This window comes from Magnolia sinica, chromosome 4 (assembly GCF_029962835.1).
Source record: "Magnolia sinica isolate HGM2019 chromosome 4, MsV1, whole genome shotgun sequence".
Classification (NCBI taxonomy): domain Eukaryota; kingdom Viridiplantae; phylum Streptophyta; class Magnoliopsida; order Magnoliales; family Magnoliaceae; genus Magnolia; species Magnolia sinica.
Genome location: NC_080576.1, coordinates 100,421,074 through 100,433,810, shown reverse-complemented (window position 1 = coordinate 100,433,810; position 12,737 = coordinate 100,421,074). Strand labels below are relative to the sequence as shown.

The 12,737-nt window shown below is 42.7% G+C and overlaps 1 protein-coding gene across 1 annotated transcript; it reads right to left on the bottom strand.

Moving 5' to 3' along the window:
- Window positions 1-218: 218 nt before the first annotated feature.
- Window positions 219-8,363, bottom strand: LOC131244616 (pathogenesis-related thaumatin-like protein 3.5). The gene is made up of 3 exons (XM_058244123.1): window positions 8,244-8,363; window positions 7,419-8,094; window positions 219-619 (listed from the first exon to the last, which is right to left on the bottom strand). Exons 1-3 carry the CDS (start codon window positions 8,299-8,301, stop codon window positions 454-456), a joined length of 900 nt encoding a protein of 299 aa, XP_058100106.1. The 5' UTR covers window positions 8,302-8,363; the 3' UTR covers window positions 219-453.
- Window positions 8,364-12,737: the final 4,374 nt, after the last annotated feature.

Genomic DNA, 12,737 nt, shown 5'->3' with positions numbered 1-12,737 from the left:
AATTGCCTGGATCAATGAAATAGTGGGCCCCACTTAAGACTTTAAGCATACATGGCATGTGTAGGACACATCCAACCTGCCCCACTATGCAGAGTGACCTGACCCAAAAGTCGAGCCAGTAAATTCATCAATGAAAGATCAAGAAAGCTTGGATTAACGTACTGATTTCTCCAAAAATAGGGATGAAGAGTATTTTTACTACAGATTTTCCAGATATCACTGGGAGAAGACCACCCTCACATTTTACAATTTTTTCTGAACATTTTAATTGTATCCCTATCTCATGCAGTAATTTCAAGCCGTCGAATCAATAATCAGCAACTATCTAAGGCCATATATATTGTCCACATATATACACACATGTACCTACAATCAGGCCTTATCACATCTGCCAAAATGGTGGGCCACAGCCTAATGTATCACATGTACAAGCTTTCTTAAACTAACACGGATTTAGAACAGCGGCAACGGCCACGATGCGCCCAAAACTGCTACGGCGAGGACAAGGAGCTGGCCATGCTGGAACCGCGGCAAGGCGTGGCTGGCATCGTGACCGTCCACGGAGACCATGGTGTTGTTTACGAGCGGTAGCTCTTTGGGTGCATTAGATGGTTTCTCACTGCAAAACAAATGAATGAATGTTTAACAACTGCTTGATGGATGTGATGATCCACATGTTTGAGATCCAGACCATTCATTAAGTGGGCCCACATGCAACATGCTTTCGTCCAAAATTCATGTGGGCCCATTCATCAGCCTGTCCACAAATGTACATTGACTATTGGACCATTTATGGTTTCTTTAATTTTCTTTCCACCGTTAATCCGTTTCTCCCATGCAAGTATTATTGTTGCCCATGTGAAGATCCACCATCCTAATTTTCCTGTGTTGTGGCCCACTTGGGTTTTTGACCATCCTGATTTTTTGGGGGCCAGGAGAAACTGAGAGGGTACACAGAATAGATGGATTGGATGACAGGCCCACAATATAGTGGGCCCCACACACATTGCATTGTAGGTTAATCTTAGAGCCGGAGAGGAATTTAATTATAACATGCTCAAGGCATATAGTGCTCATGACCATGCTCAAAAGTACACGTGGCTTGATGTACCTCCAGGGAATCATGGCCCACTCTTCACAGGGTATATAATACAGCAATCACATACCTTGGAGGATTATAACCGTCCAATTATTGGACATTTTGCCTGCATAATGTGATCCGTTGGGTAGTTTTTATTTTTCAACCATATATATTTAACGGGCCTAACAGACATTTAGGATCATTTCAGGAAAGGCATTCTGGACCGTACTGAGACCCATGATTTGGACAGTTTGGAGTAAGAAAATGCCACGTGTACAGTGGCTGGGTCCATGCGTGTGTTATTCCCTCCTAGTGGAGCGAGCATATGCACAGCATACTTTCCTTGTGCCTTCAACAGGTGAGCATCATGGATGGGTGACCATACTTTCAATAGATCTAGGATACTATTGTTCTTACTAGATAAGTCCACTCATAATCATTAGTGCGTTGTGATCCTATAAATATTTGTGAGCTGAGCATGATGATATGAGACACTATATTCAAGTTTTGGCCTATGATAGAGTGATAAGATTTTCCGTAGTGGCCAGTGAGCACTGATGGAGGCAACAGATTGTTGTTTAAATGGCTCTCATCAAATACCTAGTCGATGGTTTTATGCAAAAGTAGTGTTCAAAGAACTCAAGCATGAATGGAATTACATGATGAGTCATTTTCATTGTATTGATTTAGTTTTGAATGACAAGCCCTCACCTCTGAATTAATTATTTATATTTGGTATTTGGGTGACGACCCTTACCCATATTGATTTACATACTATTGGGCACCATACATGTACCTTTGAAATTATTAATTTATGAGGTATAACGGGTGATGAACCTTAATTTAAATCAAGAGGCACTAGTAAGGAGCCACTACGTGCCATAACGAACCACGTGATCCGGATAATGACTCATAATATAATGATGGTATCCTAACTTTCTCAATATGTTGCTTGAATAAGACTTAATAACTATCAGGCTAATCATACATAAGAATCGCACTTGTTGGTAATGCTAGTGATGAGCGACATTACCTTAGGTTATGTGTTTTATGAAAGGCATTGGAATCGTGTGACGATGGAGTATTGGCTTTCTACAATAGGCGTTAAAATCGTTTATTGAGGGAGTGTTGGATTGTGAGGATCATGCATTATCTTATCATACCATTCATGCACCTAACAACTAGATTAGGAAACTCTTTGTTTTATTATGTCATCATTATTTATGCTTAATTGTGTTGATAATATGTGTAACTTGCTTAGAATCTATGCGTTAGAAGTAGCTTGCTTAAAAGTATTCCATGTATAAATATATATTTGTCATGAAGCTGCTTATAACTAAAATGTCTTAAATAAAATTTTGTAGATATTTCTTCGCTATGTTGGTATTTAACACATTCTATTTGATATATGCAAATGACTCAGGAATAGAATCAGATGGTGGCACGCTTGGGGCGCCCCAATAGGTCTCTAATTTCTTCTCACTTGATAGTTGTATCTTCCGTTCGTGTTGCTTTTATTGTGAGTTATATAATTCTCATATAGGTGGACATCATTTTTTAAATTGTAACTTTTGAGTGTTAGCCCTATATTTTTATATTTAGTTATCTCCGCTTTACTTTTGATCCGATAGTTGAAATGTATTAATTTGATTATTTGTGTACAGAATGAATGTGAATTTGAATGAGGACACACGTGGATTTTTCTTAAACTTATACCCGAGAACTCGGGATCAAAGTCTTTATACTAAGGTATCGAATTTTGGGATATGACAGTTTTGGATCAAGTTGCTATTTGCATTTTGAACAGGTTGGATGGCAAATAAACACTACAGCCAACCCTATGAAGTTTTTAATGGTGGGCGTCCAATAACCACTGTTTCATGTGATGTGGTCCTACTAAGATTTGAATCCACTACATTTTTTTATCCATGCCCTGAGATAAGCTGAAGAAACAAATAAACAGCGTGGATACACAATGTATACATTAAGGTAGGCCATATGGTCAAGGTCGCACCCACCTAACTGGATACGAGGTTACAGCTAATCTGCGTCCATTTCAATTGCATGTAATCTACATTCAAATTAAGTAGTGACACCTCCAATGCTAACGTGGTGTTGGTCAGTAGTGGAAAAGCTCTTTGAGCCTACCATGATGTATGTGTTTTTATCAATGTCATCCATCCATATTTCCAGTCATTTCAAGGCAAGAGCGAAAATGAGGCAGACCCAAATCTCATGTGGACCACACTACAGGAAACAATGGTGATTAAATGCCCACCATTAAAAATTTCGTGAGGCCACAAAAATTTTTGTAGTGGGTGTTCAATCACCACTGTTTCTTGTGTTGTGGTCCACCTTATTTATACTCGTTTTTAGCACACCTTGTGGATCAATTGGATGCCGCTACTAGTCAGCAGTATGCACTAAATGATGGATAGAATCTTACGGGCATACCAAAAATATTGTTTACACTTGGCCTAGTGCAACCACATCAAATTATCCAAAAGACACCATGTGGAAACCATGCCATATGTAATGTAGATGACTTCAAAGAGAAGTTAGAGATGTACACATAAGAGAACATTAAATGCTAGAGTTGTATCAAAAGTACTCTCTGTAAAAGCAAAAAGTCTCATTAAAGCGAGTCTCTATCTGCATTAAATGTCAAGAGCAGTTGAGTTCCAGAACTCAATCTTAATTGGTCCATCTCAATGCGAGAGACACCAATGTTTAATAAGACATTAAGTCAAGTACAACTCTAGCACACCTACCCTTCCTAATAACTCGCAAATTCAAATACAAGTTGTTAACACGTGTGGTCTAGTCTTTGATTGAATTACACAAACACACCAAGTCAATGCTAGAAAAGCTCAGTTGGACCCACCATGATATATGGTGTGACCCATTTATGGTAGAGTTACAAGCAGGTCAAGAGAGTGGGAAAGACAATACTGCATGTGATCAGCACCCCATAATGTCCCATTAAAATAGGAGCGCATTAGCTGTCACCCCAACCTCACCCAACATACTGTCGTCCAGACCGTGGGGCTCATTTTAGGGCAACATGTGACCTTACCAACAGGTTGGATGACGAAAAACATTACCACGGGCATTACAGTAAGCCTTAGGAAGTTTTTAGTGGTAAGATTTCAATCACCACTATTTCTTGTGGTGTGGTCTACCTGGGACTTAGCCTCACCCGACACGGTGTCATCCTGACCATGGAGGCTCACCTTAATTTGTATATCGTATATACACACCATTGACCCATTTTAAGAGCTCATTTTAAGGCATCGCATGACCTTACCAACAGGTTGGATGACAAAAAACATTACCATGGGCATTACGGTAAGCCTTAGGAAGTTTTTAATGGTAGGATTTCAATCACCACTATTTCTTGTGGTGTGGTCTACTTGGGACTTAGCCTCACCAAACACGGTGTCATCCTGACCATGGAGGCTCACTTTAATTTGTATATCGTATATACACACCATTGCCCCATTTTAAGAGCTCATTTTAAGGCATCGCATGACCTTACCAACAGGCTGGATGACAAAAAACATTACCATGTGCATTACGGTAAGCCTTAGGAAGTTTTTTATGGTAGGATTTCAATTACCACTATTTCTTGTGGTGTGGTTTGCTTGGGACTTAGCCTCACCCAACATGGTGTCATCCTGACCATGGAGGCTCACTTTAATTTGTATATCGTGTATACACACCATTGACCCATTTTAAGAGCTCATTTTAAGGCATCGCATGACCTTACCAACAGGTTGGATGACAAAAAACATTACCATGTGCATTACGGTAAGCCTTAGGAAGTTTTTTATGGTAGGATTTCAATCACCACTATTTCTTGTGGTGTGGTCTACCTGGGACTTAGCCTCACCCGACACGGTGTCATCCTGACCATGGAGGCTCTCCTTAATTTGTATATCGTATATACACACCATTGACCCATTTTAAGGCATCGCATGACCTTACCAACAGGTTGGATGACAAAAAACATTACCATGGGCATTACAGTAAGCCTTAGGAAGTTTTTAATGGTAGGATTTCAATCACCACTATTTCTTGTGGTGTGGTCTACTTGGGACTTAGCCTCACCCAACAAGGTGTCATCTTGACCATGGAGGCTCACCTTAATTTGTATATCGTATATATACACTATTGACCCATTTTAAGAGCTCATTTTAAGGCATCGCATGACCTTACCAACAAGTTGGATGATGAAAAACATTACCATGGGCATTACGGTAAGCCTTAAGAAGTTTTTAATGGTGGGATTTCAATCACCACTATTTCTTGTGGCGTGGTCTACCTAGGACTTAGCCTCACCTAACACGGTGTCATCCTGACCATGGAGGCTCACTCTAATTTGTATATCGTATGTACACACCATTGACCCATTTTAAGAGCTCATTTTAAGGCATCACATGACCTTACCACCAGGTTGGATGACAAAAAACATTACCACCTTAGAAAGTTTTTAATACTAGAATTTCAATCATTACTATTTCTTGTCACATGGTCTACCTGAGACTTAGCCTCACCAAACATGGTGTCCTCTTGACCATGAGCCATTGTATATCCACACCGTTGACCCATTTTAAGAGCTCGTTTTAAGGCATCGCATGACCTTACTAACAGGTTTGATGACGAAAAACATGAACATCAGGGTTAAGGTAAGCCTTGGAAAGTTTTTAACAGTAAGATTTCAATCGCTGCTATTTCCCGTGGTGTACCCCTCACCAAACACGGTGTCATCCTGACCGTGGAGCTCACCTTAATTTGTATATTGTATATCCACACGGTTGACCCATTTTAACAGCTCATTTTAAGGCACCTTACCAAAATGTTGGATGACAAAAAAACATTACTATGGGCATTACAACAAGCCTTAATAAGTTTCTAATGGTAGGATTTCAATCACCTATTTCCTTTCGTGTGGTCTACCGGAGACCTAGCCTCACCTACCACGGTGTTGTCCTGACCGTGGGGGAAACCTTAATTTGTATATTCTATATCCACACCGTTGATATGTTTTACCAGCTCATTTTAAGGCATCCCACGACCTCAATATTGAAACTTTTCTAGGGCCCACCATTATGTTTATTTGCCATCCAACCTATTCATAACATTACAGACCTGGATGGAGAGTTACACATATATCAGCTCAATCCAAAACTTCCGTGGCCTCCAAGAAGTTTCAACGGTAAGAGTTTAATCCCCATTGTGTGGTCCACCTGTTTCTTGGATTTGTCTCATTTTTTGGTTTGTATCATGAAATGATACTGATAAATGAATGGAGGGTGTGGATAAAATTCATACATCACAGTGGCCGCTGATAGCTCCTCCCCGTTCCCAGCTGGAGACAGGCGGAGGCAGGAGTCAATCCGCGTTCGCGGATTTTCCACGGACATCTCAGTGGCCCCACACGGCTTCGAGACACAGGAAATCCGTGTCCACGAAATTGCTGAAATGACAGAAAACGACAAAAGAGTAGGGCATATCAAATGCGGCCATGGCCACACCCATGACGGTACATCTCTTACTCTGGGCCCACCGTGATGTATGTATTCTAAATCCGTGCTGTCCATACGTTTTTTCATATCATTTTAGATCATCTGCCACAAACTAAAGGAAATCTAAATCTCAGGTGGACGATAATATAGGAAAGATTGAAAGATCGACCATTAAAAATATCCTAAGGCACACCGTGATGTTTTCCTAAATTGTATTTTACATCTAAACTCTTGATAAGATTACATAAACCTAGATGAAGTTAAAAAAAAAATATATGAGATTGATCTAAAACTTTTTTGGGCCACGATAACTTTTTAATGGTCAGTCACCATTATTTCCAATGGTATGGTCGAATTGAGCTTTGGATCTATTTCCATTTTTGGATCATATGCTAAAATGATCTGTAAAAACGGGTGGACGGCGTGGATATAGAATAAATACATCAACATGGGCCCACATGGTAAGGGCCGCACTGTCTTGGGTAAGGCCCGGGCCACACTCAATCCGTTCCCACGATATTTACTGAACCGGATTGCCTGCGGCACCCACCGCACGGATATCGTCCAAGCTCTATGGGGCCCACCGTGATGTATATGCTTTATCTACGGCGTCCATCAATTTTTCCAGTTCATTTCAGTGCACGAGCCCAAAATTGATGAAAACCCCAAGCTCAAGTGGACCACACCAAAGAAAACATAGGAGATTGAGTGCCCACCGTTGAAAACATCTAAGGGCCAAGATAGCCTCATCGACATGGCCCTCCGTAAACAAAGGGCTAATTAGTTAATTTCGAAGAGAACGCACGTACCTTCCAATGGTAGGGCAGAAGGTGATAACGTACGCCGTGGAGGCGCATCTAAACGTTGTATCCGTGGCGTCGAACTGATTATTGTACGCCCGCGGGCACGCTTCTTTGAAGAAATTCGAATACGAAGTCGTGGTGCAGTTCGTCCCGTAAATACGCCCGCAGCAATGCTGCGGTCCACCGAACGTCTGGCACGCGCTCCTGCAGGCCATGATCTCATTCCCGCCCTCAACCGGCACACGCAGCTCGGAGGGGCACGCCACGTTGAGGTCCTCCACGCATCCAGTGCTCCTGCAGCTACCATTACCACCCTGCGGGACCACCAAAACAGGCAAATTGAACCCGTCCACCAAGCTGACGTCATAAAAGTCGGGATCACTAAAACCATTCAGCGAAAACTCGACCAGCGTAACAGGTTCCCCACCGGTCTGAGTGCATTCTAGCTTGCCGGATTCGCAATCGCCAGTCCCGCAGACGAAATTGCCCAAAGGGTCGACCGTACAATGGGTGCGGCCCCAGAATGTACCGCTCCAGCTGTTGGGAATGGAGAGCGTTTTGGACTCGCCCCTTTGGAGGACGAAGCCTGTTGGTGAGAGTGGCTCTTTGGTTTGAGGATATACACCGGGCCATACGGTGTATGTGCAGTTGTTGGTTAAGGTGAATGAAGCTGATAAAACACCTGAATAAAATTTTAAAAAAAAAATTGAAAAACAAGGGAGTTGATAATTACACCCACCTATTTTGATTTTGATACGTATTGTTTCTGTTTTGGGAAATGAAATGGTACATATGTGTAGGGTAATTAAGATGGGAGTGTTGGTTATGTACCTGAGATGAATACGTGCTGGAGAGAGATGAAGAGAAGAAAATCGGATACGCTTGTCATTTTGAACGAAGAATCTGGTTTTTTAGGCAATGAGATTTTGTACAGAGAGAGAGAGAGAGAGAGAGAGAGAAATGGCGGACGAAGGGGGTTGATTTAGAAGGAGGTGGATTGGGTGTTACCCCGCCCATCCCTAGCTAGGAACGGACAGGGGCTTTGAGGGCCCACTGTGATGTATGAATGCTATCCACACCGTCCATCCATTTTTTTCATATTATTTTAGTGTAATCAGACAAAAAATGAGGAGCATGCAAGCCTCAAGTGGACCACACCACGGGAAGCAGCGGTGGTAATGACACTCACCGTTGAAATATTTCTAGGGCCCACTGTAATGGTGAATTTACATCCAACATGTTCATAAGGCCATATATATACATGGATGAAGGGAAATCCGAAATATCAGATTGATTGAAAACTTCTGTGGCCCCAAAATGTTTTCAAGGGTAGGTCTTTAATCCCTACTGTTTGGTTTACTTGAGCATTGTATCTTTCTAGTTTTAGGGCTTGTGTCCTTAATGACATGAAAAAATCGATGTACGGTGTGGATAAAACCAATATATTGTGATGGCCACTCAGAGCCCCTGTCCGTTACTAGATAAGTTACATACGGGGTAGTACCAAGGGTGAATTATTTCTTTGAAAGTCAAGCATTCTGACTTGGCTTGGTCAGTCTACGAGTCAATTCGACCCGAGCGAACTCAGTCTGAGTTGGGACAAGTCGACCCAATGCCGGTGTTTGCGACTCGTTCATTTAAACATAAGAGGCCAAGTTTTGTACCATTACTGTATAGGCCATAGGGGTGTAAATCGAGTCCAACCGAGTCGAGCTGGCCTCAGCTCGACTTGGTTCGGCCACTAGTTGACTTCAACTCGAACTCGACTCGGCTCGGTCATCGAGCCTAACTAGCCAACTCGGCTCAGTTCGATCAACAGCTCGGGCCAGTTCAAGCCAAGTTTGAGCCAATATCGAGCTGAGTTCGCCATTACAGCATTTTCACAAACACTTTGATTGCACCTTCAAAATCTCACTATATTTGAGACAGCAGCAATGGTTTTACAGGTATTTTATCAAAAACCTTCTAAGCAACATAAAAATCAAGAAAAAATAGTGTTGTTTTCATATATCTACCTTCATTGCCACCAGCCGCACCTCTTTGAGTCATTTTATCAAACACTTGGTGAGCAACATCAATATCAACGTAACCGAGTCACCGAACTGGTCTGATCCGAGTTTGATTCGACCTAGGTTCGATTCGAGTCGAGTCGAACTGGGCCAGCTCGAACTCATTTTCGAGCTCAAAAAATCAGCTCGACTCGACTCAAACTCAGCTTCGAACCGAGTCGAATTGAGCTTTTTCGAGTCGAGTCGAGCGACCTAATCGAGCTAGCTCAGTTCGTGCACTCCTCTAGTGGTCCCACACCATGATCTGCATCTCAAAGCCATTCCATTCCAGAAACGAGGCCGATGGTCGATGCTCTGTGGGCCCCACCATGATGTATGTGTTTCATCCATTCCGTTCATCCATTTTTTCAGATCATTTTATGGCTTGATCTAAAAAATGAGAGGGATATAAATCTCAGGTGAACCACACCACGGGAAAACAATAGTGATTGGATATCCACCTTTAAAAGTCTCCTAAGGCCCACTACACTTTTTATTTGACATCCAATCTGTTGATAAGGTCATAAAGACCTAGATGAAGGGAAAAAATAAAGATTAGCTTAATCCAAAACTTTTATGGCAATCATAAAGTTTTAAATTGTCAATGTTCATTCAACATTGTTTCCTATAATGTGGTCCACTTGAGATTGGTGTATACCTCATTTTCGTCTCATACCCTAAAATGTTCTTAAAAATTAGATGGACAACATGGATGAAACACAGACATCATGGTGGGGCCCACAGATCACCTACACCAGCTATTGGTCGGTGGCAGGGGGAGTAGCCAATTCGTTTCCATTCCATTCATATTTTGAGGATGCGGTTTGGATGATGACTCGAACACGATCCACCTAGCTAGTGTCAAAGCTCTGTGGACCTCACCATGATCTATGTGTTTTATCCATGCTATCCACTCATTTTTCCACCTCATTTTAGCTCATGAGCCCAAAAATGAGGTAGATCCAACACTCTGGTGGACCCACACCATACGAAACACTAAGGAGGAGGATGTCCACAATTGACACCTTCCTAGGGCCAACAGTGATGTTTATTTGTCATCCAACCTGTTGATAAGGCCACACATATCTCGATGAAGTCAAAACACACATATAAACTTAAACGGAAACTTTTGTGACCCTCATGAAGTTTTCAACGATGAGCCTTCAATCCCCACTGTTTCTTGTGGTGTAGTCCACTTTAGCTTTGGATCTACCTCTCTTTTTTTCTTAAAAAAAAATAATGAATGGACAACGTGGATTAACACAAACATTGTGGGCCCACAAAGCTTGGACAACCGCTAGCTAGTGTTGAGGGTCAAATATTGCATATTAGACCCCAGTTATTGCTTGAATTTACGAACATGGTACCGTTTAATGGCCCGCTTTAATCATGTTTGTGATGCAGAGTGTATTTACGAGCATGGACTGAAAAGGAAGCTTAAAGCATGGATTTAACGCTCTGATGACACTAAAGGCAAGGAGACTCCAGGGGACCAAGATCGACGGAATTACACGCTAGGGATCTGTGAAAATCGAGAAACTGAAGCTCAAGCGACCTGAAAGTCAGCCAGAATGCAAGATCACTGGGTTCCCACCATCCGCTCAGCTCAAAACTTCATAGATGGCCTAAGGAACATAAATTAACCGTACATGTCGAATTTCATCCGTTCGATCCCTGTGAAAATGGCCCAACGAACAGATCAGCCCCAAAACTCTGATTTTGGGCCTAGCTGCTATTTGGATATGCTTCAAATCTGCTCTCAACTGTTGAAATGAGATGAGAAAATGGACGAACGGAGCGGATTTCTCGAATACATCACCTGGGACCCACACATGTGATGCATGTGCATAGCACACACACTAGTCGCGCCGCACCGGACGGTCAGCCCAGTCAAAGCCGGGCTGACCCGACTCTTACCAGGACTCAAACAGCGTCCGACGCTGTTTCCGCCGGGTGATTGTTATGGGCCTCACTCATTATCCAGTTCGATGATCCGACCCGTTCACTTGTCTTAAAAGATGGCCAAGACTAGCGCCTAGGTGTCCTTTTGCCACTATGCAAGCGTCTTCACGATCCCAGCCGTTAAACGCAAGATGGACAGCGGAGTAGAAGATCTTGTGTACCCCACCGATTTCACTCCAAAAATCACCATTCCCGAATGGTTTTTCGAGCATAATGCAGTGGACGACGTCGATTTCTCAAAAAAAGTAGTAAAGTGGGCCCCACCAACGTCACAACGCCGACTGCATAGGCTCTGTTCGCAACATGAAAATCCGGGCGAAGCTCGGTGGGCCACTACTATCATACCATTCAATGATCCAATCCGTTCATTGAAACTAGGGGGTCAAACCGACCGTACAGTGATCGACAGCCTGAGTATCTCGAACGTTGCACGAGCATGTAGTAGCAAATGTTAATCGAATGGTAGAAGCACGAATCCCCTGGGCCACTTCAACGGACAACCAAAACCATCCCTTCCTAGCTTAATTTCCGAGACAGAAATAATGATCGGACTGGATTTCCAATCCAGCAACGATCAGGGACCCCATATCTAACACAAAGTGGCTCGGTTGCATGTGTTACGCAGAAGGCTTCGCGTCTGCGGAAACCGAACGTTTCGTGTCCGTTCTACGACCATGGCTAGGATCGGCCCAATGATCCTGGCCGTCCAACCCCTTCATATGGGGCAATCGATCACCCCCAAGAAGACTGAACGGAGCAGATCACGTGATTAGTTCCCCGTTTCTGTTTCTACTGGTTGCTGTGCAAGAAGGTTTCTGGAGTTGTAGCTGCGCACCGACTCCAGCTGTCCACGTCCGATTTCCAATCCACCTCCAGCAGCTACAAAAGGGAGGGACGTGAAGAGAGAAGGGATTCACTTTTCTATCCAACCGGGGGGGGGGGGAGATCAGATTCAAGGAGGAGGCTTGACTTGGGGAGGCCGTCAGATAGAGAGCAAGTTTTCTATTTTGTTTTGCTTTATTGTCTTCTATTATGAGTTTTGAGAGATCTAGCCTTCCCATGTCAGGGTAAACCTCTTAGCTAGGGCTAAGAGGTGAAGCTTGTATCTGATGGGAGAGACTTTGCTTGTGCCTCTTATTTAGACTGACTGATGTTGATTTTAGTTCAATTAAAGAGATACTTTCAGTTTTTTAATGGTTTGTTGTGATTGAAATTACAATAGATCTGCGATGGCTTTGAATATTTCTTCCTCCTTTTGATGTTTATGACGTCAGGAAGCCCTGTTGTTCACCATCGTTTCATGGGCATAGTCGGA

What these genes read in the sequence shown, in the direction of transcription:
- LOC131244616 (XM_058244123.1), bottom strand. Translation starts at nt 8,301, where the DNA reads ATGACAAGCGTATCCGATTTTCTTCTCTTCATCTCTCTCCAGCACGTA. An exon ending in CCAGCACGTATTCATCTCAG is followed by an intron (nt 8,095 to 8,243) that starts GTACATAACCAA and finishes AATTTTATTCAG; the next exon opens with GTGTTTTATCAGCTTCATTC. An exon ending in TTCTGCCCTACCATTGGAAG is followed by an intron (nt 620 to 7,418) that starts GTACGTGCGTTC and finishes TTTGTTTTGCAG; the next exon opens with TGAGAAACCATCTAATGCAC.